The 26098-nt window shown below is 39.5% G+C and overlaps 1 protein-coding gene across 12 annotated transcripts in view; it reads right to left on the bottom strand.

Annotated features, from left to right (window-relative positions):
• The window catches only part of TRIP12 (thyroid hormone receptor interactor 12), a gene marked incomplete at its 3' end in the record, with an annotated part of 120519 nt that overhangs the window by 93520 nt on the left and 901 nt on the right, over positions 1-26098 (bottom strand). For 6 of the 12 annotated variants that reach the window (XM_080689593.1, XM_080689598.1, XM_080689600.1 and 3 more), the window contains exons 2-3: positions 5810-5932; positions 4256-5058 (exon numbers count right to left, since the gene is read on the bottom strand). The exons of 1 other annotated variant lie outside the window; for it this stretch is intronic. In XM_080689593.1, coding sequence (XP_080545719.1) covers positions 4256-5058; positions 5810-5932 — 926 coding nt within the window. The remainder of the gene's footprint in view (positions 1-4255; positions 5059-5809; positions 5933-26098) is intronic. 5 more of the 12 variants (XM_080689603.1, XM_080689604.1, XM_080689594.1 and 2 more) reach the window with 2 other exon arrangements.

The following is a 26098-nucleotide window of genomic DNA, read 5'->3' as shown; positions in this document are numbered from 1 at the left end:
ACTTGGGAGGCTGAGACAGGAGGATCGCACAGATTCAAAGCCAGCCTCAGCTGTTTAGTGAGGCTCTCAGCAACTTAGTGAGACCCTGTTTCCAAATAAAGTATAAAATAGGTCTGAGAGCATAGCCCGGAGGTAGAAAAGCCCCTGGGTTCTACCCTCAGTACCACCAGAAAAAAAAGAAAAGAAAAAGTAATCAACTGCAACAAAAGATCAAATAAAATTTTATTTCCCTCTGGAGTCTTAAAATCTCTAAATGACCCAATTATGTCATATCAGTAAAACATAGGAACACAGGTTTAAAACAAAAAAAAAAAAAGTACAAAAGTTTCAACGAGCCGGGCGTGGTGGCGCACGCTTGTAATCCCCACGCTTGGAAGGCTGAGACAAGAGGATCACACGGGTTCGAGGCCAGCCTCGGATACTTAGGCTTTCAGCAACTTAGTGAGACCCTGTTTCCAAATAAAATATAAAAAGGTCTGGGAGTATAGCCCGGAGGTAGAAAGCCTCTGGGTTCTACCCCCCAATACCACCAAAAAAATTAAAAATTAAAAATAAGTTTCAACATCCTATTCTTCAAATTCTAACTCTGCCACACTTAGGAGATATGTTACTAGGAGCAGTTATTTCATCTCCTTCAAATAAATTTCCCTAATAACTATCCTAAAGCACCATTGTTTTGAAAAGTACACATGCTTGGATATCTAAAATACCTGGCACTTATTAGACGCTAACCAAATGCTAGTTCTCTTGTTTCAATAGCTAAGGCTATAAATAGAGTTTAGAACTAGGGAAGCTGCAATGGGACTGGCAAAGAAATATAGTGACAAGAGATTAAACACAGATTCTGTGAAGGTCAGAAATATCACGAGTTTTAAAGTATTAAACCAGTTTGTGATCAGTTTGTGATCATGTATAAGAGAAGATTTACTAGAATTATCTGAATTAGCTTGTTCCTAGCTCAGTGTAACTGCCAGCATTCTTGATGTTTCCTGACTCAAAGCTCCCTCACAACTAAGGAAACCCCATTAACTGGCTACCGGTAAGGGAGATTTTCTTTCAAAAGTCATGTCAACAACCCTGTAAGAAACGAAAGCAAAGCTCTAAGAAGAGTCAAGGCCATGACACCCAAGCAAATAAGAGCTAAAAGAAAAAAAGAGATGAACCAACTCTTCAACTGAGGTAGACTGGACAGAAAAAGGAAGAATAAATCCCACAGCACTTAATGTGAGTTCACCAGGGTCCATGGCTGTTGTGATTACACAGCTACTAAATGGACAGAGCCGCACACATGTTCCTACATCATTCAAAGCAGAGGGAGTAGGAGCTATAAACGCTGACATTAGTAATTCCAATTGTCAAGAAAACCTTGGCAGGACAAATAGAAAGGTGGCTGTCGTTTTTTAACCTAGTCTTTTATTTCCTTTTGACTTCAAAATACCAATATAGTGAGTCCTGAATCATTATCTGTACCTTTAAAGTGAAAGGTACGCTATATTATAAATACCAAATTGATCAGTCTAAAAGTAAAAGATGAGCCGGGCATGGTGGCACACACTTGTAATCCCCGCGCTTGAGAGGCGGGAGACAAGAGGATCGCGCAGGTTCGAAGCCAGCTGCGCTAGCTTAAGAAGAGACCCTATTTCCAAATTTAAAAAAAGCATTAAAAATAGGTCTAGGAGTGTAGCCCAGAAGTAGAAGGGTTTCCAGGAACCCCAATACCACCAAAAATAAATGTAACAACAACAACAACAACAGCAACAATAATAATAATAATAATAATAAATTAAAAAGTATAAAAATAGGTCTGGGAGTATATCCCAGAGGTAGAAGGGCTTCCAGGAACCCCGGTACCACTAAAAAAAAGATGAGCCAGGCAGGGTGGCGCATGCTTGTAATCCCAGTGCTTGGAAAGTTGAGAAAGGAGAATCGCACATTGGAAGCCAACCTTGGCAATTTAGGTGCTCTGCAATATAGTGAGGCCCTGTTTCCAAATAAATAAAATTGGTTGGGGTTTAACTTGGAGGTAGACTCTGGGGTGCAATCCCCAATTTTTCACAATAACCTATGTGTGGTGGTGCACGCCTGTAATCCCAGGACTTGGAAGGCTGAGACTTGAAGATCACCGGTTCAAGGACAGGTTCAGCAAGTAGTGACTCTCACTGATCTAGAGAGACCCTGCTCAAAATAAAACTAAAAAATGGGACTATGAGTGTAGTTCAAAGATAGAGTGCCCCTAGGTTTAATCCCCAGTACAACACACATATAAAGACAATAACCCTATGACATAAGTTAAACATAATTCACATATTGCCTACTAATATTCTTGTCAACATTAGCTAATACCAAATCAACCAAATGGCCGCGCGTGGTGACGCACACTTGTAATCCCAGCATTCGGGAGGCTGAGACCCGGAGGATCGCGGTTCACAGACAGCCTCAGCTTCTTAGTGAGGCCTTCTGCAACATAGTGAGACCCGGTTTCAAAATAAAGAATAAAAAATAGGGCAGGGGGTGTAGCTCGGAGGTCAAATGCCCCTGGGTTCCATCCCCAGACACACAGACACACACAAAAAAAATATCAACCAAATGCAGTTATAAATTATAGTTTTAAGATAAACAGAACTAAGAACTCTAAGTCAATATTGGGTTACTAATATTAACTAAATTTCAACAAAAATGCCAGCAGACATTATGTAAAATCTTCTAAAAGGACTCAAAAGGGAGAAAAAGTAGTCAAAGGCAAGTTTTCTGACTAAATACAACAAAAATTAAGTTCATTAATAAAATGTGGATAAGTGAGCACACTGATGCATTCTTGTAATCCCAGCTACAAGAGACTGAAGCAGGAGAACTGCAAGGTTGAGGCCAGCCCAGGGAATTTAGTAAGACCCTGTCTCAAAGTAAAGAGGACTGAGAATATAGCTCCGCAGTAGAGTTTGCCTAATACGCTAAAGGCTCTGGGCTTAATCCCCAGTATGGCAAAAAGAAGGGGGGGGGGTGGACAAATCCTTCCTTATTGTATCTGTCCTTTTATGATTTCTTAAAATAGAACCACAAAATTTTTTTCAGGCCGGGCATGATGGTGCACGCTTGTAAATCCCCGTGCTTGGGAGGCGGAGACAGGAGGATCGCACAGGTTCGAAGCCAGCCTCAGCTACTTAGTGAGGCTCTCAGCAACTAAGTGAGACCCTGTTTCCAAATAAAATATAAAATCGGTCTGGGAGTATAGCCTGGAGGTAGAAAGCCCCTGGGTTCCACCCCCAGTACCACCAAAAAAAAAAAAATTTTTTTTTGTATTACAGTAAACATGTTATTGAAGAGGGGCATGATCGGTTCTAATCAGTTCTAACGAGAAGGCTTTCTGAAGAAGTCTTTTGGGAAAACAGGAAAAGTACCTGAGCATCTACAGGGCTGGATCATAAAGTAATGTCATAGCACTACTTCTCCTATCTGTATTTTGTTCCTTTGCTTGCATGTATTATTCTCCAACATTACTTTCAGTCCACTTAAAGGTTCAAGAGGGCACAATTCTTTCCCACTAGCCTAGGACCCAGAGCAACGTATAAAACTTAAGAAGTATTCAGCTTTAGATGAAGCTCCTTTCAAGACCATAAACTGTTACACAAGTTTTAATATATATGAGGGTACATTCACCTTAATAATTTAATTAACTATTACCATATATCAAGAATATATAAGACTCAAAAATAACATCTAATTGTTATTAAAAGAATTCACAACTAAAATAATTTTACATCTAGTAAAGAAAATCCAACTTTATGTCCCATTCTGATTTTAGAAAATAAATGAAGTAGCACATACTGCCAAGAAAAAAAAGATACAGCTACTAAAATGTGACAGTCTAGTATAAACAATAGACATACGTCAACTACTGTGATGTATGCTATCCCAAAGACTTGGGAGGCTGGGGCAGAAAGACCACAAGTTTGAGAGCCTCAGCAACTTAGTGAGACCATCTCAAAATGAAAATTTAATTTTAAAAAAGAGCTGAGGATATTGCTTAGTGGCACAGCTCTCCCGGGTTCAATCTATGAAATAACAAAATTCCTTGTTTATCTCCATAAAACTAATAAATGTAGTATCAAGTATTGTATGTTTTTATATACAGATACAGTAATATATCTAATACTGCCTCAAACTGCAAAACAAACATAACCAACTAGGAAGCATAATAAACACTTGACAAACCTAGAGACATTTTCTTTACTTCAAGCAAGATCTTCTGTAAACTTACTTGCTAATTTGGCCTGTAATCCAGAAGGTCCAGGTTTTGATGTCTCTGACTTTGAAGACCCTGGAAGAGACAGTTTTGTTTTAGGAAGGCTAACTTTAGGGCTGAAACGAGCAGCCCAATCAAATTTTGAAGAGCCACCAGTTTTACTCTGCTCCTTTTCCCTGCTACTTCTTCTGGGGCTGGGGCTGGATGCTGATCGGGAGCGCCTAGCCTTGGTCTGGTCTTTTCCTTGTTTCACCCTGGCACCTGGTGGCACAGTGGAAGAGGCCGAGGCTACCGCAGAGGACGAGGAGGAGGTGGAGGCAGCAGAGGAAGAATCAGTGGCGGTGCTACACCCAGCTTTGGCTGAGGCGGCCGATTTTGAAGCCAGCTTGGTAGGTGTTGCAGATCTCTCTTCGGCACCAGTTGGTTCGGACCCAGAACCACTCTTGACACAACAACTCTCTGTCCTTTTTCTTTTCTGACTCCGTGAACTACCAGCAGCCACACTCTTCCTGGTGTGAGCCTTGCTTGTTGATGGTGATTGTGCAGATTTTAGTTGTTGCTCCTGGTCTAAATGTCTCTTCTTTGATTTACTCTGTGGCTTACTTGTTTCTGAGGGAGACTCAGTATGCTCAAGTGCTTTGGGTTTTTTCGCAGAGCTAGGAGAATTGGTCCTGTTGTAATCTGGACTAGCACTGCGTTTCACTCCACGAGAATTGTCTTTCTTAGGCACCTGCCCCGTTTTTTGCCTTTCTGAAGTATTAGCTCTGTCTGGATCCTCTGGCTGTGGAACTATGACAGCAGATGATGAACTGCAGCTTCTAAGAGGTTAGATAAGAAAAGAGTTAGTGGCAGCCTGTCATGAGCATACCTATCATGTAATACTTATTTCCTAACTTCGTAAATCTATGGAATTCAGTGCTTGGAAAAGGACAACAATTTTCCTGATAAGTACAAGAACCAAAACAAGGGTGATTTTGGGGAGTGACAAAATATTTGGCTTGAAGATAAGGGTGCTCTTTTGACTCAAAGATTAACAACACTAAGATTCCTAATCACAAAATAGGAAAGAACGCTAAGAGGTTCAGAACTAATGGAAACTAGATACTGAAGCTTCATTCATAAGCACAACTGTAGGTCAATGCTTGGAAAACACAAGCATTAACATAAGCACCTTAAAAGGAAGGTTAGAATGTTTTACCTTGTTGTATTATTGTACCTTCACAGCAACATTCCTTTTCAAATATTCCTAACAAACTAGAATCATCCACCTGGACTATGGCTCTCACAGGAAATTCTTTAAAAAAAATGATAAGTGGCATTTCAGATACCTACAATGCTTTGTTAAGCAAATGGGAAACCTCAGTTTTCTGTGAAGGAAAAACTTCATTGTCTAGGGCACAGTGTGCTGATTTCACTGCAAAGGTGATAAACTACTAATCCAAAAAGTTACACTCAGAATAATGAAAACATGTGCTAACATACTGGACAACTTGGTGAGTTTAAAAATTATGCAATGACTCAAATGAAATAATTCTGCCTTGAAAACATATAAGCAATGTGAAGATTTACCTTTTGGAAAGGTGTCCCCTTGACAGTTCAGGAGTATTAGACTGCACTTTGGGTGCCTTAGAATTAGATTTTCTACTCTCAGGAGGGCTATATCTCTTATGTTTTGCCTGCCCTAAATGTGACCTGTCAGCAGAAAACCAAAACAGAAATCTATCAGGAAACTGAGATGCAAATACAATACTGAAAGTGAAATCTTTTTACATTTATAAAAAGACCTCTCAATTCATTATTGACCTACCCTTGTTGGAAGTATTCATAAAATTATTATATCAATTATCTGACAAGTAACCCAATCCATACCTGAAAGTTAAGAATTCTTATTACTACCAGTTGTCTTAATTGCATAGCAGTATTATGGTTACTTAAACAATCATGTCTCTTTCACCAATTTTAAGACATTCAAATATACTACATTTTTACAACAGGAAAATCCATTTAAAATCCAAACACTAATCTTAATAGACAACATGTGCATTTCACAGTAAGATGACTGTAGATAATAATGCACCTTATATTCCAAAAACTAGAAGGTTGAATGTTTTCACGAAAAATGATAAATGAGGAGGTATATAGGATTAACCCAATTTAAACATTACACAATATAAACATATCAAATCATATGATACCCCGTGTGTGCAATTTTTGTTTTTAATCAGTTAAAACAAATTTAGATTTATATTTTAAAATGTTTAAATAAAACAAAATAACTAATGCCTTTTTAAAATGTATAAAAAAGGTAATTTGAGATTCACACAATGATAATAGGTTCCAATTTGTACATTAAAATTCAGGTAAATCCTGGTCTGGTGGGGCCCACCTATAATCCCAGTGCTTGGGAGGCTGAAACAGGAGGATTACAGGTTTGAGGCCAACCTTAGCAATTTGTGAGGTCGCTATGCCAACTTAGTGAGACCTGTTTAAAAATAAAAAATCGCCGGGCGTGGTGGTGCACGCTTGTAATGCCCGCGTTTGGGAGGCAGAGACAGGAGGATCACGCAGGTTTGAAGCCAGCCACGAGCGCTGGCTTAAGAGACCCTGTTTCCAAATATAAATATAGCCAGGAGTGGTGGTGCACGCTTGTAATCCCCACGCTTGGAAGGCGGAGACAGGAGGATCGCACTGGTTCGAAGCCAGCCTTGCTGGCTTAAGAGACCCTGTTTCCAAATAAAATAGGTCTGGGAGTGTAACCCAGAGATAGAGGGGTTACCAGGAACCCCAGTAACAACAAAAATAAAAACAAATATAAATATAAAAAAATAGGTGTCTGGGAGTGTGGCCCAGAGATAGAAGGGTTTCCAGGAACCCCAGTACAACAACAAAAAAATAAGTTTTTAATTAAAAATAATTAAAAAATAAAAAGGGCTTGGGATATAGCTCAGAGGTAGAAGGCCCCTGAGTTCAATCCCTAATACCTCCCAAAATCACCCCCCCCCAAAATATTTTCAGCTAAGCACAGTAAATGCAAAGGATGCTGAATTCTCAAACTGATTTTACACAGAAAATCATAAACACTAAACAGTAAACAGCTCATATGAAATCAAGGTGGTAATATTTGCTAATAATTTAAAATACTGATTAAAAAAGTACAGACAAAAAAAAAGTCCCACAAAGATACTCAACAGAATTTAGCATAAGATATTCCAAACACATTCAAAAGACTCCATCATTGATCTGTCTGCATTATAACAAAGACATATGCCAGCACTGTTCTTAAAGCTACTTTGAAAGATAGGAAGATACTGTGTTTTCAGCTATTATATCATTTTTATTTATTTTTTAATTTTTTTGCGGGACTGGGGATGGAACTTGGGCATTCGACCTCCGAGCTATACCCCTGCCCTATTTTCTTATTCTTTATTGTGAAACAGGCCCTCTGCAACTTAGTGTGACCCTAAGTAGCTGAGGCTGTCTATGAACCGCGATCCTCCGGTCTCAACCTCTCAAATGCTGGGATTACAAGCAAGTACCACCATGCCCGGCTTCAGCTATAATAATTTTTAAACAGTCAATAGTTACATGAGATTTGTGTAACCAATAAAAAAGAAGCACATATCAATACAGACCCAAAACTAATACATCTGAAGTATTACCAAATGTAATTTATGCAATTCACAGTAGAGACCGGTTCTCCATATAAGACCATATACACTAATGAGAACTTAGAACAAAGTTTCATCACTACCAAAATATACTTATTTTGTTAAAACAAAAATTTTTGGCTGGAGTATAGCTCAGTGGTAGAGCCTGAATTTAGCATTAATGAGATCCTGGGTTCAATTCCAGCAGCGAAGACTTAAAGGCTTTCATTTCTAACACCATCTCAAAGCAACTTAGAAATAAATCAATGAGAACTTCACACAATAACTGTAACTCAATCTCTAAATATGTTATAAATTCCCTAACATAAATACATATACAAACACCTCCTTTAAAAGAAGATCAAAGCCAGGCATGGTGGTGCACACTTGTAATCCCCTCGCTTGGGAGGCAGAGACAGGAGGATCTAGCAGCCTCGCTGATTAAGAGACCCTGTTTCCAAATAAAAATATAAAAAATAGGTGTCTGGGAGTGTATCTGGGAGGTAGAAGGGTTTCCAGCAACCCCAGTACCACCAAAAATATAAATAAAAGAAAATAAAAAGAACATCAAAGGTTTCCCTTTACAATACAATGATTTCAGCTGGAGTATACCTCTGGGAGATCACTTGCCTGGCATGCCCAAGACCTGGGGTTCAATTCCCAGTATCACCAAAAAACAATTACCAGTATACTGATTTCTTCTTCTATTTACCCTGAATTCAAAATGAATTAAGCTGGGTGTGGTGGTGCACGCTTATAATCCCAGCATTCAGAAAGCAGAGACCTGAGGACCACAGTTTGTTGACAGCCTCAGCTACTTATTGAGGCCCTTCACAACTCAGTGAAACACTGTTTCAAAAACTAAATAGACTAAAAATAGGGCTGGGTGTATAGCTTGGAGGTACAATGCCCCTGGGTTCCATTCCCAATACTGAAAAAAAAAAAAAAATCTTAATAGAAGAAATTAATGTCTTGATAAAAGAAAGTAGTTTTTGAATCTCCAAAACCATTCTGGGGCTATGCGTTCTAGCTCAGTGGTAGAACATCTGCCTAACCTGCTCAAGGCCCTACCCCAGGCTCAAGCCCTAACAATAAAAAAAAATCCAATATAACTTTCATTTAATACAACTTAGTCTAGCTGGGCGTGGTGGTACATACTTGTAATCACATGGGTTCAAAGCCAGCCTCAGCTGCTTAATGAGGCTCTCAGCAACTTAGGAAGACCCTGTTTTCAAATAAAGTATAAAATAGGTCTGGGAGTATAGCCTGGAGGTAGAAAAGCCCCAGTACCACAAAAAATAAATAAGTAAATAAAATGACTTAGTCTTAGTCCTTACTTTTAGTAGCAAAAGGTCCTCAGGCTTTTCTCCTCCCATTTCAGTCCCCAAGATATGTATTCTAAAGGTAGAGCTAAGCTAAAACTCCAGATTCCTGTGTTATGAGGGGATTTTTTCCTATATTTTTTTATGGCATGGGATATGTGGCCTTCTATCAAAGACTACACCCTCATACCTATTTTATGTTTTATTTTGAAGCAGGGTCTCAGGAAGTGGCTGGCTTCCAACCTGTGTGCTCCTTCTGTCTCAACCTCCCAAGTGCTGGGATTAATAAGCATGCACTACCACCCCAGCTGAGTTTTTATTTTTAGTTTAATTTATTTTATTCTATTTGTTTTATTTATTTATTTATTTTGCGGTGCTAGGGATGGAATCCAGGGGCATTCTACCTCCGAGCTACACCCCCAACCCTACTTTTTATTCTTTTTTTGGGGGGGATGGGGGGTGGTACTGGGGTTCCTGGAAGCCCTTCTACCTCTGGGCTACACTCCCAAACCTATTTTTTTATATTTTTTATTTGGAAACAGGGTCTCTTAAGCCAGCACGGCTGGCTTTGAACCTGCCCGATCCTCCTGTCTCTGCCTCCCAAGCACGGGGATTACAAGCGTGCGCCACCACGCCCGGCTTGATTCTTTATTTTGAAACAGGGTTTTACTGAGTTCGTGGACAGCCTCAGCTACTCAGTGAGGCCCTCCACAAGTTAGTAAGACCCCGTTTCAAAATAAAGAACACACACACACAAACACACACACACACACACACACACACACACAAAATCAAGCTGTGGTGAAGCTTTGACCACAGCACCACTAATTAAATAAATATATAAATAAATAAATAAATAAATAAATAAATATGGAAAGACCAACCTCTAAAATATGTTATAGTTGGATGTGGTGATGCACTCCAGTAATCCCAGTACTTGGGAGGCTGAGATATGAGGACTGCAGGTAACAGGCCAGTCTCAACAATTTAGCAAGACACTGCTTCAAAATAAAAAATAAAATAAAAGGGCTACTAATAGGGTATCTCAAAGGCAGAATGCTCCTGGCTTCAATCCTAGTACCCAAATGGGAGTAGGGCTATAAATGTTATATAGCCCTACTAAGTCTCAAAAAATAAAGATAAAAAGGTATTGGTCTGGCCCGTCGTGGTGGCGCATGCCTAAAATCCCACTACTTGGGAGGCTGAGACAGGAAGGTCGCAGGTTCAAGGATAGCCTCAGCAAGTAGTGAGACTCTCATTAACCTAGCAAGACCGTTTCCAAATAAATAAAATCAGGGTGGGGGTATAGTTTGAAGGTAGAATATCTCTGAGTTTAACCCCCAGCACCCCCCCCACATACACACACAACAAATCTATTTGTCATCAGAAGTTGATTCATAGCCAGCATGGTGGCACATGCATACATTCCCAAGACTTGGGAAACTGAGGCAGGTTCGTGGACAGCCTCAGCAACTTGTAAAGCCCTACACAACTTAGTGAGACCATTTTACTAAGTCTTTTTTTATTTTTTGGTGGTAATGGAGGTGGAACCCAGAGGCTTTCTACCTCCGGGCTATACTCCCAGACCCATTTTATATATTTTTTGGAAACAGGGTCTCACTAAGTTGCTGAGAGCCTCACAAAGTAGCTGAGGCTGGTTTCGAACCTGCACAATCCTCCTGTCTCAGCCTCCCAAGCACGGGGATTGGGGATTATAATCCTGAGCCACCACGCCTGGCTAGTGAGACCATTAAAAAAAAAAAAGGAAAAAAAAAAAAAAGAATAGAGCCGGGTGTGGTGGCGCACACTTGACCAGAGAATCATGATTCGCAGACAGCCTCAGCTGTTTAGTGAGATCCTCCGCAACTTAATAAGACCCTGCTTCAAAATAAAGAATAAGATCGAGGCGTGGTGGCACACACTTGTAATCCCCACGCTTGGGAGGCTGAGACAGGAGGATCACATGGGTTCGAAGCCAGCCTCAGCTACTTAGTGAGGCTCTCAGCAACTTAGTGAGACCCTGTTTCCAAATTAAAAAAAAGGTCTGGGAGTATAGCCGAAAGGTAGAAAGCCTCTGGGTTCTACTCCCAGTACCACCAAAATAAAGAATAAAAAATAGGGCAGCAGGTATAGCTCGGAGGTCGAATGCCTTTGTGTTTCATCCCAAGACCCACCAAAATATAAATAAATAAATAAATGAAACAATAAATAAATAAATAAATAAATAAATAAATAAATAAAATAATACAAAATAGGGCTGGGGCTGTAGCTCAGAGGTAGAATGCCCTTAGTTCAATCCTCCCCTCCAAAAATGTAAAGAAATTGACTTCACATACACCTAATTATAAAGGTAGCAGTTCTCTTTTTAACCCAAATAAATTATTCGCTGGTCTTAAAACATGTCTAACTTTGGTTTGCAGCTAATACAAGGCCTGTAGCTAATTCACACCTCATTGACTCCAGAATTTCTCATAACCTTACCAGGTAAATGCTCAGTATCAGATTACAAAAAAGTAAATAGGAGAGACTTCCAGGAAGATGGCGACCAAGAAAAGCGGGGCTTAAGAGCCCCGCTAATAACCAATCTCCATTACCACTAAATCAGCACCTTTCATAGCCAGAAAACACCATCACCAGAGAAACAAAAAAATCACCAGGCTCCAGAAGGAAAGCGGACTGAGAACAGAGCTCAGAGCCACGGAGGAGATAACCAGCCTCACGCCCGAGGACGCGGCAGCAGCGCCATACTGCCGGCGGCAGTGGCAAATTCACCGGACGGCTACAGCAAGCCGAGGTGAGCCGCTACGAAACAGCCAGGCGGGATTTCTCACCGCAGGTAAAATCTAAAGCTCCCAGTGGCTGAGCTCAGCACACGCCGCAGGGATTCAGAGTGGAAATCAAAACCAAGAAGAAATACGCCAGCCTCACGGCCGAGAGAGTGGCAGCAGCGCCATATTGCCACCGGCGGCAGAGGAAGAGAATTCACCGAATCCAGTACGGCTACATCTGCGTACTCAAGAACAGTGAGTCAAATTGTGGGCCACAGAGGAGAAATCCCAGTACTGTACTCCCTGGGACTTGACCCAGTGGGGGAGGGGCGGTGGCAGAGATAACACACCATAGGAGAACGTGCAACCTGGCACCCCCCACAGTCTAAAGCAGCCTTTATCGACTCCCTGGGTCGGAGACTCTGTGATACAACCCAGTAAAGGAGTAGTGGGGTCTGAGATACTACTGACTCGAGATCCAGAACACCTTAAGTGAAGTCATAGTGACCCAAGGGAAGAACCCAGAGAAGGCACAAACATCCGAAATCATGGGAAAGAGGAATAATACTGGAGCAATGAATGCCCACAACCCCACAACATCAGAACCCGATAAAACTGAAAATCAGAGATTTCTAGAAGATCAAATCAGGAAAATAACTGTAGAAATAATAGAGATGCTTCGAAAAGAACTCAGAGAGAGCCAAAAAGAGATCAAGGATGCAATTAATGAAGTAAAGGCCTCAATTCAAAGCACAAACAACCGATTAGAACACATAGAGAACAGAATCTCGCTCTTAGAAGGTGAGCAATCCAAAAATGAACGCATAGTTTCTAATCTAGGAAAATATATCCGACAGCAGGAATCTGATATTGAAGAAATATGGGCCCATTTTAAGAGAGCTAACCTAAGAATAATTGGAATAGAGGAGGGAAAAGAAAGTGAAACCAAAGGGATCAACAATCTCTTCAAGGAAGTAATAGCAGAAAATTTTCCAGACATAGAGCAAGAGGTCGATACACAGGTCCAGGAAACTTATAGAACTCCCTTTAGACAGGATCAGAGAAGAGGATCCCCACGCCACATAATTGTCAAAATGACCAATGTGGAAGCCAAGCAGAGAATCTTAAAGGCAACAAAAACAAAGGGCCAAGTGACATTCAGAGGCACACCAATTAGAATCACTCCAGATTTCCCAAACCAAGTCATGAGAGCCAGAAGGGCTTGGAGTAACATATTCCAAACTCTGAAAGAAAACAACTTCCAGCCAAAAATTTCCTACCCAGCAAAACTTTCTATCAAATTAGATGGAGAAATAAGAAGCTTCCCTGACAAACAGAAACTGAAGGAATTTATGTCTTCAAAACCAGCACTAGAGAAAATACTCAAAGAGATTAACTACAAAGAAGAAATAGGTAACACACACCAGAACCAGAGAAACAAGATTTTCTATCCAACAGTCAACTAAGATTGGTTATCTGTGGAGATTCATTACTTATGTTAGTCTTTTACCTATCTCTAAATGGTATTGTTTGCCTTTATTGTTGTTAATTTTTAGGATTTCTAGTTGGAATATTAATATACCTTCAGATATAGCATTTGGAAATATTTTATCCCATTCTATTAGTAACTGTTAACTCTGGTTACATTGTCTTTGGATATACAATATTTTTTTTTTATTTTTTAGGGAATTTGTATACTCTTCTGTAGCCTGTGCCATTGAAATCATATTCAAGAAATCACTGCCAATTTCAGTGTTGTGAGGTTTTATGACCCAGATTTTCTCCTAAAAGTTTATAGTCTTAACATTTATATTTAGGTCTTTTATCTATTTTGAGTTAATATTTGTATATGGGATTAGGTAAGGGTCCAACTTTATTCTTTTCCATGTAATTATTATGTTTCAACAATATTTAGTTAAAAGATTATTATTTCTACCACCAAATGTTCGTGGAAACCTTGTCAAAAATAACTTGACAATATAGGAAAGAATTTAGCTCTAGGCTTTTATTTAACTCCAATGGTTTATATATCTGCCTTTAGAATAGTACTACACTGTTTCAATTATTGTAGCTTTATATGGTTTGAAATCAGAAAATATATATCTTCTAGCTTTGTTCTTTTTCAAGATCGTTTTGGGTATCTAAAGTCCATATTCCATATTAGGATAGTTTTTTTTTTTTTCTGAAAAATAAATATATAAATATATGATAGTTTCACCTAAAAAAATAGAAAAAAAATATTCTCTGGTAAGAAAGAAAGTAAAAAGAAATATTGAAATGTTATCTTTAAGTCATCAAAAGCTTGGTATCAGACAAATGAAACTGTTATGTGAGATTACCATTTTTAATTTTGGATAAATTGCTATAATACTAGATGTCAACCACTAAGCCAAGCATGGGAGGGAGGGATGGGGAGAGAATGGGGTGGGGATCGGGTGGGGGCTGACTGGGCGATGTGTGCATGTATGTCTACAAAAGTTTGTATCCCACTATGATGTATGAATACAGTGCACCAATAAAAAAAAAAAAAGTAAATAGTATTTATCATCTCATAAAAAAAAAAAATCAAAGTTCAACCAGGCATAATAGCACACACCTGTAATTCCAGTACTTGAGAGGCTGAGATTGGAAGATACAGCTTTGAGGCCAGCCTCGGCAATTCAGTGAGACCCTATTTCAAATATAAAATAAAATTGGAAGCTGGGCATGGTGGTACACGCTTATAATCCTAGTACTGGGAGGCTGACAAAAAGATTGCAGGTTTGTGGCCAGCCTCCGCTACTACTCAGTGAGGCCATCTGCAACTATCTGAACACCTAACAACGTAGAAGTAAGGTAACAAGTGATGCAGAAAAGTCAGAAATAAAATCCAAACCCTGGAAATTACTATGTGTACAAGAAAGACAAACAGAGCTGACATGTTCCAGCTGTTTTGTAATTGTAGCTCCAGTGATCAGAGCCAAGATCAATGAGGTCATCACTGAAGTTTCCCACTGGAGTGGCTCTCAACAGCACGCACGCCCATTTCCTCTAACTGGCTGGAACTGCTTGTATCAAAGGCTATTCTCACCTTCATAATTGCTATATAGTACAATTCTTACCAGCATGATGCTCTACAAATTAATGGACACAATCTTATATTGACTTATTTCAAGTATATCTTAACTCCCAGAAGAGATTAAAATAATACGTGCAAGCAAAGCACAGTGACACACATCTATAATCCCAGTATTTGGGAGGCTGAGACAGGAAGAATAAAGGTTTGCAGCCAGCCTCAGCTACTTAGTGAGGACCTCCAAAAACCTAGTGAGACCCTGTTTCAAAATAAAAACTAAAAACTAGTGCTGGGGGTGTAGCTCAGAGAGAGAATGCCCTTGGGTTCAATCCTCAGTAGCACAATAAACACTCTCTCTGATATCTTTACTTCTCTCTGCCTGCCCATCTTTTCTGTAAGGCAAGAAATATGGCAGCAGCCAACTCTAGAATCACAACTTCCTACCTTACCAATGAAAAGATAAAAACTAAAATAGCCAATTTGTCCAAGGTAGATCACGTGTCCACACCAGTCCTATCACTGTACTCAAAAAGATGGGCCACTGCACATCCTCCCAACTTGGGCAAAGGTTCGGCAATGGCTCGCTAGAGTCAGTTAGACAGTTCTCTAAAGTGCAGGGAGACCATCTCAGAAGAGGACTGCTGTGGTGAGAAAAGCTGCCAGCAGTTCCATAACACACACACACCACCATGCAAATATGATACTTTTAAAATTCAAAAGCAAAGCGGAGTTGATCTGTTGAGAAGAGGCCTAAAATTTAGCCTGAAAATAGGTAGCCATGGTGGTACAGAACTATAATTCCCATAAATTATATTTCAAAATATACCTCTTTACCTAGCAATTCCATGTGTGACAGATATCCTGGCTTAGACAAAGTATTAGTACAAGTTTACAATAATAATAAGAATGCTCAGTGTGGCATCATTTGCTATAAGAAAACCCTCAAACCAAACTGTTATCGAAACAATTACATTAATTTATACATTGGCGTAATGAAAAAAAATTATACAAACATTAAAATTATTTTATTGACAGGTATTAACATGTAGAAAATGTCTGCTAAAACAGTGCATGTAACCAAGCGAGGTGGCACACGCTTGTAATCTCAGCATTCGGGAGGATGAGACCGGAGGATCATGGTTTGCAGACAGCCTCAGCTACTTAGTGAGGCCCTCTGCAATTCAGTGAGACCGGGTTTCAAAAAATAAAGAATAAAAAATAGGGCAGGGGGTATAGCTCGGAGGTTGAATGTCCCTGGGTTACAAACAAACAAACAAACAAACAAAAAAAAAAAACAAAAACAAAAAAAGAGTGCATGTAGGAGCCAGGGGCACACTTGTAATCCTAGTACTTGGGAGGCTAACACAGGACATCACAGTTTCAAGGTCAACCTCTGCAACTTAGTGCCACCCTGTTTCAAAACAAAAGAGCTCAGCGGTAGAATGCCCTGGGTTCTATCCCTACTACCACAAAAACAAAACAAAACAAATACTGAATGTAGAAATGTCAGAGAAAAGAGCAAGTCATATTAGACTGAAATGATTCCATCCTTAAAAAAATGAACCAAAATAAAAAATGCAAAGCTATCAGAATGTCCCCTTAATTTAAATGTTTGACTTTTAAAACGCAAAGCCTTCTATAAACTTCTTTATCTTCATTTTTTATACTTTTATTGATGCATTATATTCTCATCTCATAACATAGTTCATAGAGATGGTGACATGCATGTACACTTTAACTGCCCTTATATAGGACTTAGAGGGATCAAGTCTGTATTTCCCATCAATTGTGTGTCATTTATCATCTACCCCGTAATTCCTATCTTGCCAACTATTTAAATAGACTGCCTTAGCCAGGCATGGTGGCTCATATCTGAAATCCCAGTACTTGGTAGGCTGAGACAGGAGGACTACAGGATTGAGGTCAGTCTGGGCAATTTAGCAAGGCCCTCAGCAACTAAGAGAGACCCTGTTTCAAAAAAAAAATAAAATAGGGCTGAGGGTATATAGCTCAGGTGGAATGTTCCTGGGTTCGATCCCCAGTACCAGAAAAAAATAAAATAATATAGACTAACTTTGACTTCTCTGAGCCAATTTTGAGAGACTAGGTCTGTATTTTTAAAACAATAAATCAATAAATATCAGCTATACACATTAAAAGGCCAGTTTTTCTGTACAAGTGGCACGAGAGGTAAATAACATACAAAGATTATCAATACATACACATTCAAATGTATTCTTAAAGAAGGAGCTTAGAAAACAAATAACCTAACCAAAAATGGGCAGCTGATAGCCGGGCGTGGTGGCATACGTTTGTAATCCTCGAGCTTGAAAGGCTGAGACAGGAGGACTGCACGGGTTCAAAGCCAGCCTCAGCTGGCTCAAGAGACCCTGTTTCCAAATAAAATATAAAATAGGCCTGGGAGTATAGCCCGGAGGTAGAAGGCCCCTGGGTTCCATGCCCAGGACTACCAAAAAAAGGGGGGGAGGGCAGCTGAATTAGGCACTTTACAAAAGAAGAAATACAAATGGGCAATAAATGGGAAAATGTCCAACATCATTAGTACTTAGAGATGCAAATTAAAACTACCCTGAGATTTCACCCAACCCCAATTAGAATGCCAAACATTAAAAATACAAAAATGGGTCCGGGATGTAGCTCAGCTGCAAAGTGTCTGCTTTGCAGCAGGTATGGCGATCTGGGTTCGATCCCCGGTTCCAAAAAAGACAAAAAAAAAAAAAAAAAAAGAACCCTTTTAAAAATACAAAAAACATTCAGGAGGCTGAGACCAGAGGATCACAGTTTGCAGACAGCCTCGGCTACTTAGTGAGGCCCTCCACAACTCAGTAAGACCTGGTTTCAAAATAAAGAATAAAAAGTAAAGCAGGGCATGTAACTTGGAGGTCGAATGCCCCTGGGGGGTTTCATCCCCAGTACCGCAAAAAAAAAAAAAAAAAAAAAAAAACCAGCCAGGTGTGGTGGAACAAGTTTGTATTTTCAGTACTTGGGAGGCTGAGACAGGAAGATCCAGGTATTCAAAGCCAGCCTCAGCTACTTAGTGAGGCCCTCTGCAACTTAGTGAGACCTTGTTTCAAAATAAGTAATATAAAGAAATGGAGCTAGGGATGTAGCTTGGAGGTAGAAAGCCCAGGTTCAACCCCCAGTACCTCAAAAAAAATACACACACACACACACACACACACACACACAATAACAAATGCTGGGGAGGGTATGGGGAAGAAACTCTAATGCATTGCTAGTGAGATTGCAAATTAGTGCAACCACTTTGGAAAACTGTACTGAGGATCCTCAGATGAATGGGAATGAACCTACCATATGACCCAACAATACCACCAATACCACTTCTTGAGAGTCTACCCAAAAAGAATAGAAACCAAACTATCAATTAATGCATGTGTGTCTATATTTATAACCAATTCACAATTTCCAAACTATGAAACCAGCCAAAATGTCCATCAACAAATGAATGGGTTACAAAACTATGGGATATGTACACAATGGGATTTTACTCAGCCATAAGAACAAAACTGTGTCATTTGCAGGGAAGTGGATAGAAGGAGAACATTACGCTAAGGGAGATTAGTCAGTCACAAAGAGTGAGAAGTGGGATGTCCTCCCTAATGTGCGGGAGCTTGGGACGTAGGGACCCCAAAGGAGTAGAGAGCAGATGAGAGAAGAGGCAACCTGGGGGGAGGCAGAGGGAAGCACTCTAAAGCCCATGATGTGCCCTCACAGTAGGTCAGTCACTGACCCCACTCGAGGAGGGAGGGAGAGGGACTAAGATGGGAACTGGGGAAGGCCTAATGACTGATGTGTGCCTAACTGGTTAGGCTGGCCTCAAACCTACAATGCTCCAGTCTCAGCCTCCCAAGTACTGGGATTACAACATGGGCCACAGTGCCAGTCGTGTGTGTTCACTTACCATCAGTTACCACCAGATCCTAACATGGGCAAATGTTAATATTAGTGTGGGCGAAAGGATCGTGAAGCAGCATGTTGTATATTGGGTATAACCAGTAAAAGATCAAAATGTAATTCAAAGACAAAAATTAAAATGTCAACAGACTTATCTTTAGATAGTATATGTTCTTTTGTATTTTAATGGTTCTCATCCCTTTGAAATGGTTTAAGCAAAACTTTGTATATGATAAAGCTTATTTTCACCAAATCTCAGCTTTAAAAATGTTAACAAATGCTGGGTGTGGTGGCGCACGCTTGTGATCCCTGCGCTTGGGAGGCAGAGACAGGAGGATCGCGCTGGCTTAAGAGACCCTGTTTCCAAAAAAAAAGTTTAAAAATAGGTCTGGGAGTGTAGCCCGGAGGTAGAAGGGCTTCCAGGAACCCCAGTACCAACAACAACAACAAAAAATGTTAACAAAAGGGTATAACTTAAGAGTTCTCACAAGTATGTTTTTTACACAATGATCAATAATTATTAATGCTTTGCTGGCAAATTTTTAGTGGGGGTAGGAGGTTACGTGGACTGGAACTAAGCATTTCTGCTTGCCACGTAAAAAAATATGGATTACCATCACAATGCAAAAATAAGTCATAACAGAACTGAGAAGAAAAATTATTCTTGGTATGGTAAAAGCAAAGAAAAAGTAGGAATAATTGTCTAAATGTATAAGCTGCTTTAAATTAAAAAATTTGAAAATAAAAAAGTATTTATAAGCCAGACGTGGTGACGCACGCTTATAATCCCTGCACTTGGGAGGATGAGAAAGGAGGATCGCATAGGTTCAAAGCCAGCCTCAGCTACTTTGTGAGATCCTGTTTCCAAATAAAATATAAAATAAGTCTGGGAGTATAGCCCAGAGGTAGAGAGCCTCTGGGTTTCACACCCGGTACCACACACACAAAAAAAAAGTATTTATAAATGTCACTAGGTTAGTGCCCTTTCAAAAAGGGCTATATATATAAAAAAAAAAAAAAATCTCGGAAAGAATAAAGAAAAATTACCAATTTGTGGCAAGATTTTAAATTCTGTAATAAAAGAAATGCTAATTTTAGCCAAAAGAATCCTTTTATCTGCAAACTTTGCTCTGTTGACTAGGACTTGGAGAAATGGGCACTTTCACAAAGTAATGTCATATAAACTGGTCTACTCTATGAAAGACAATTTGGCAATCTTTTATGTCTTCAAAATATTCATAATCTGATAACATATAAATCACAGGAATTTAATAAAACCAGAACCTTACTCAAATGTAGTAGGCATGGCTGTGTGTGTGTGTGTGTATATGTTTATATAAAACAAAATGTGGCTTTCACATTAAAGAAAATCATAGAGCCACTTAAAATGTCCTCATAGAAAAAGGTTACAGAATTCCAGAAAGTACATCTAGTGACAGTCACTAAACTATGTTGTCCTTACTATTTTCAAATTGGAAGTACATATACAGAATAGACAATAAAAAAATTGGAGCACAAATATGATCCATGGTTATCTGAGTGGTAGGATTAATATATATATATATATATTTTTTTTAACTTCCAGAAGCTCCCCAATTTCTTATTCTCCATATGCACTGTTTTTATAATAAAAACAGCGTTAATGCAAGCTTAGCCAAAATTGCTATAAAAACAATTTAATCCCACCACTGCCATTTGAGAGAAACAGGTTGAAAGTACACAGTATAATGAAAATGCTACCACATGGCCAAGAGGAAGGGGTAACCTACAAATACCTGTGCTAGAAGTAGAAAAGGCTAGAAGTATCCCTGAGAGCAAGCCAACAGAGAAGCAGTGGAAGGGAATGATTTCCTAAAGAAGAAAAAGAGAACAGAAAAGAGAGTAACAGATCAGCTATCATCCAAAACCGAAAAGGGAAAAGGGAAAGAAAAAAAACAATGGAAGAGGAGCAAGATGTCTAGTTCAATTACGGATGGTAATGACAAATAAATGAAAGGCGAAGTTATCACAGGAGAAATTAAATATATTCCAAAGTTTCTTTAATCTTAGGGATAAATGAAAAAATATCCTAAAACAGGTAAGTGAACTTGTTTTGAAAAAAGGGCAGGTTCGGTCTCTGAAGAAAGCTACACAAACGTGGTAGCTTAATTAGAGATGCAAGAAAATAAAGTAGATTGAAAATGAATCAACTCAAAAATTCTAGGAGGAAAACCTACTTTTATCCTAAAATGAATGAACTATTTTAAGTACTTTATACCCTCCTAGTTTCTCATCATATGGACGAAGTCTTAGTGTAGTGAAAATGAGTTGGCATAATGAGTGAATCACTACCATTAAAGTCAAGAGGTCTGGAATCAAGTCCTGACTATATTGCTGTATAAAGTTGAGCTAGCTTCCACACTGTAAAACAGAGACTACAGCTGGGCGTGGTGGCGCGCGCTTGTAATCCCAGCATTCGGGAGGCTGAGACCGGAGGATCGCGGTTCATGGACAGCCTCAGCTACTTAGTGAGGACCTCTGCAACTCAGTGAGACCCAACTTCAAAATAAAGAATAAAAAATAGGGCACGGGGTGTAGCTTGGAGGTTGAATGCCCCTGGATTCCACCCCCAGACCAAAAAATAAATAAATAAAACAGACTACATATTTGTGCATAGAGTTTCTGTGAACCTCAACTGAAAGAATATGCATAATGACTTTTTCATAAAACATGCCAGGCATGGTGACACATGTCTGTAATCCCAGTACTTGGGAGGCTAAGACAGGAGTCTGCAGGTTAGGGGTTCAACAACTAGCAAGACTGTTTCCGAGCCGGGCATGGTGGTGCATGCTTGTAATCCCAGTACTTGGGAGGCTGAGACAGGAGGATCATGCAGGTTTGTAGTCAGCCTAAGCTACTTAGTGAGGGAGGCTCTCGAAATGTAGTGAGACTCTGTTTCCAAATAAAAAATATAAAATAGGGCTGGGAGTGTAGCCCGGAGGTAGAAACCCCCTGGGTTCCATTCCCAGTAACACACACACACACACACACACACACACACACACACACACACACACACATTGTTTCTAAATAAAAAATAAAATAGAGCTGGCGGGTATAACTCAAACTACCCCCAGGTTCAATCCCTGGTACCAGGTATTTAAACATATTTCGTTCCACTAATGTGATCCTGGTAGTTATTACTATCATTATTTCAACTACTATATCTCTATGAACATTTTAATATGCCCAACTCCACTGTTTTCAGAAAACAAAAGCTATAGTAATATTTTACTTAAGAAAGCTGACCGAGTCCCTTGAAGAGAATGAAATGTATTTGTAACTGCTCTCTTCCAATTAATCCTAATCCTCTCATTCCCCAAAAAATTCAGTGATTTTGGTTTAAGTGATTAGATAAGTTGCTGGTAAAACACACTCCATCGGTGCTCCAAGTTTGTTCTGACGTTTGATGGGAAGACCTTCAAAGTTCCTTCCCTGCCCCGAGATTCTACTACCAGCAAAGAATCAAGGTAAGAAGGCAAAAGGACAGGCCAGCCAGTATTTTCAAATGTGCATTTTTAAATTAATAAGATTTTTCGTGCCTAAGTTCTTAGTTTCTATGTCCTGGTCATAATTATCCATATACAACAATTGGTGAAAAAATCTACAGATCCAAAGTTAGTACTAAATCATGGTGCAGCCACACCATTGAACACAAAAACTTTAAAAGTCAAGCAATAATATGAGAAATGAAATAAGATGCATTTTTAAAAGTCTTCTTGTGTTATTTTGATAGAGAAAAAATATTTTTAAATATATGCCAAGTTAGCCAGGCGTGGTGGCGCACGCTTGTAATCCCCACACTTGGGAGGCGGAGACAGGAGGATCAGGCAGGTTTGAAGCCAGCCTCGCTGGCTTAAGAGACCCTGTTTCCAAATAAAAAATATAAAATGGGTCTGGGAGTGTAGCCTGGAGGTAGAAGGGTTTCATTCCCAGTACCACCAAAAAAAAAAAAAAAAAAAAAAAACCCGCCAAGTTAGCCAGGCGTGGTGGCGCACGCTTGTAATCCCAGCACTTGGGAGGCTGAGACGGCAAGATCACGGTTCACAGACAGCTTCAGCTACTTGCCCTTCCCAATTCAGTGAGATCCTGTTTCAAAAATAAGAAAGAGCATAAAATAGGGCTTGGGGTGTAGCTCAGAGTTACAATACCCCTGGATTCCACCATCCCCAGTACCACACACACATAAAAAAGATAAACCAAGTTAAAGCCAAGTGTGGTTGTGTGCACACTTGTGATCCCAGTATTTGGGAGGCTGAAACAGGAGGATCAGAGTTTGCGAACAGCCTTAGCTACTATTAATGAGGCCCTTTGCAACTCAGTGAGACCCTGTTTCAAAATAAAGAATAAGAAATAGGGCTAAGGATATAGTTCAGAGGTAGTTCCATCCCTAGTACCGGAAAAAAAAAAAAAGGAAAAAAAAGGACACACAAAAATTATAAAAACTAGCCAGGCATGGTGGCACACATTTGTAATTGTAGAACTTGGGAGACTGAGACTGGAGGGACGCAGGTTCAAGACCAACCTCAGCAATTCAGTGAGACTTTCAGCAAACTAGTGAGACCCTAGTTCCAAATAAGAAATAAAATTGGTCTGAGAATGTAGTTCAGAGGTAAAATGCTTCTGGATTTAATCCCCCATACTATCAAAAAAAAAAAAAAAGTAAACACTAAAATGAAAGGGCGATGGTAAAACTATAAAACTAATCACTCTTTGCCTCTGTATTCTTTGGCATGTTTTCTCTAATTCCAAATACATTTTAAAATTTTAAGCTGGGCATAGTGGTACATGCCTGTAAATTCCAGTAACTTGGAGGCTAAGAGGATCACAGCTGAGGCCAGCCTCAACAAGTGAGACTCCCTAACTCTCATCAGCCTCAACAACCACGTGAGACCCTCTACAACTTAGTGAGATCCTGTTTCAAAAAAATAAAAAGGGCAGGAGGTGACAGCTTGGAGGCAGAATGCCCCTGGGTTCAATCCCCAGTACCAGGGGTGAGGGTGGATAATGTTCCCTTTTATCCTTTCCTTCACAATTGAATATATGATTAAAAGAACATGAACAACAGAAGATTTGCCATTCTACAATCTGACTTTCATCTCTATCAAAAGTTTATTAAGTTATTTAAACCAACATATCTTAATCATCAAATTCACTACTTCCATTTATTTCCAACTTATTTTTTTAAATTATGTGATACTTGGGAGGCTGAGACAGGAGTATCACAAGTTTGAAGTGAGTATAGTAACTTATCAAGACCCTGCTTCAAAATAAAAAATGGGCACAAACCTGATTTCCAAGAAGTTTAGAGATTGACAGGAGAATTGCAGGCTCACAGCCAGCCTCAGCAACTTAGAGAGAGTGCTTCAATAACAAAACTAAAATTGGGCTGGGGGTGTGACTCAGAGGTAGAATGCCTTTGTCTGGGTTCAATACCCAGTACCCACATGCAAATAGAGGCATAGCTCAGTGACAGACCCCCATTGGGTTGAGTCCCCAGTGACTGACGGATGGATGGATACATACATACACACACACACATAGTACAATTAAAAAAATAAGATGTACAGAAGAGGTAACACTGCCAAAAAACCATTGTGAATTTTAGAAGCATTGTGCTAATAGCCCAATGTTTTTCAGTTCATGTGTTTGTGTTCAAAAACAACCTGAAGCTTAGTATGAACAAAATTAGTTATTTGAAAAGTACAAGTTACTTATGCATGCATAAGTGTACATATACACTCACACACATTCAGCTAAAAAAAGACCAAGAACAAATATTGCTGTATCAATAGTAAACACTCTAAGTGGACTGTTAAAAAAAAAAAAAATTGGGGAAGACAGGTGTTGTAGCACATGCTTGGAATCCCAGCATTTGGGAGGCTGAGACAGGAGGATCATGGTTCGAGGACAGTCTCAGCTACTACTTAAATGAGGCCCTTTGCAACTCAGTAAGACCCTGTTTCCAAATAAAGAATAAAAAATAGGACTGAGAATGTAGCTTAGAGGTAGAATGCCCCATGGGTTCCACCTCCAGTACCAAAAAAAGGGGGGGGGGGATTTTTTCCTTTTTATTTCTCTGTATTTTCTAACTATTCTAAAATAAGTATGGTATATAACACTTTAAGTGGAAAGAATGATTGTGTGTGTGTATGTGTGTGTGTATGTGTGTGTGTGTGAGAGAGAGAGAGAATGTGTATGTGTATTTTATTGATTGAACTCAATAGCATTCTACTTGCAAGCTACACTGCCAGCACTATGTTTTTATTTGAAAATAGGATCTAAGTTGCTGACAGCCTTGCTAAATTGCTAAAGCTTGCGAGCTTCCTGTCTCAGCCTCCTACATACTAGGATTACAGGCATTAGCCATCACACCCATCCAGAGTGATTTTTGAAATCAGCAGCATAAAACTAAGTGTGGCTGCTTCAAAGAATAACCTGAATGTAAAAAAGCAAAATCAGAATTTCAGAACGGAATCCTACTAAGCATAGTGCTAAAAGCTTGGCACACTATAATACGTAAACCAATAGCCCAGGCTGGGAACGTGGCTCCATATTAGAACACTAGCTTAAGCATATGTAAGCGCCAGATGAAGAAATACTTGCCTGTAATCCCAGCTACTCAGGTAAAAGGATCTCAAGTTCAACAGCACCCTGGGATACGCAGCAAAACCTCGTCTCAAAATAAAAAATAAAAGGGCTGGGGATGTAGCTCAGTGGCAAAGCACCCATGGTTCATGCCCCAGTACCAAAACAAATCAATAACCCTGTAAAATAGCTATCCCTTTCTTTGGAGTAAGGAATTGGGGTTACCCAAAACCTTTAACAGAAGACACACAGCTATTTAATGGCAAAGTCAAAAGCCACACACAAAGCTGTCCTAATTGAAAGTCTACGTGCTTAACCACTTAATACCCTAATGTCAACATGATGTGCTTCAGTTTATTCTTCGCATTTGACATTTAAAGTTTTCTTAAACTTTACCAAACTGTATACATCATTATACCTTCCAGCTCCTACATCAGATGATGCTTTAAGAATTTATTCAGATCTACTTCAAGCTAAACATGACCGCTGAAAATCCTAGACTG

This window comes from Muscardinus avellanarius, assembly GCF_963383645.1.
Source record: "Muscardinus avellanarius genome assembly, chromosome: 2".
Lineage (NCBI taxonomy): Eukaryota > Metazoa > Chordata > Mammalia > Rodentia > Gliridae > Muscardinus > Muscardinus avellanarius.
This window is presented reverse-complemented; position numbering and strand designations above follow the sequence as displayed.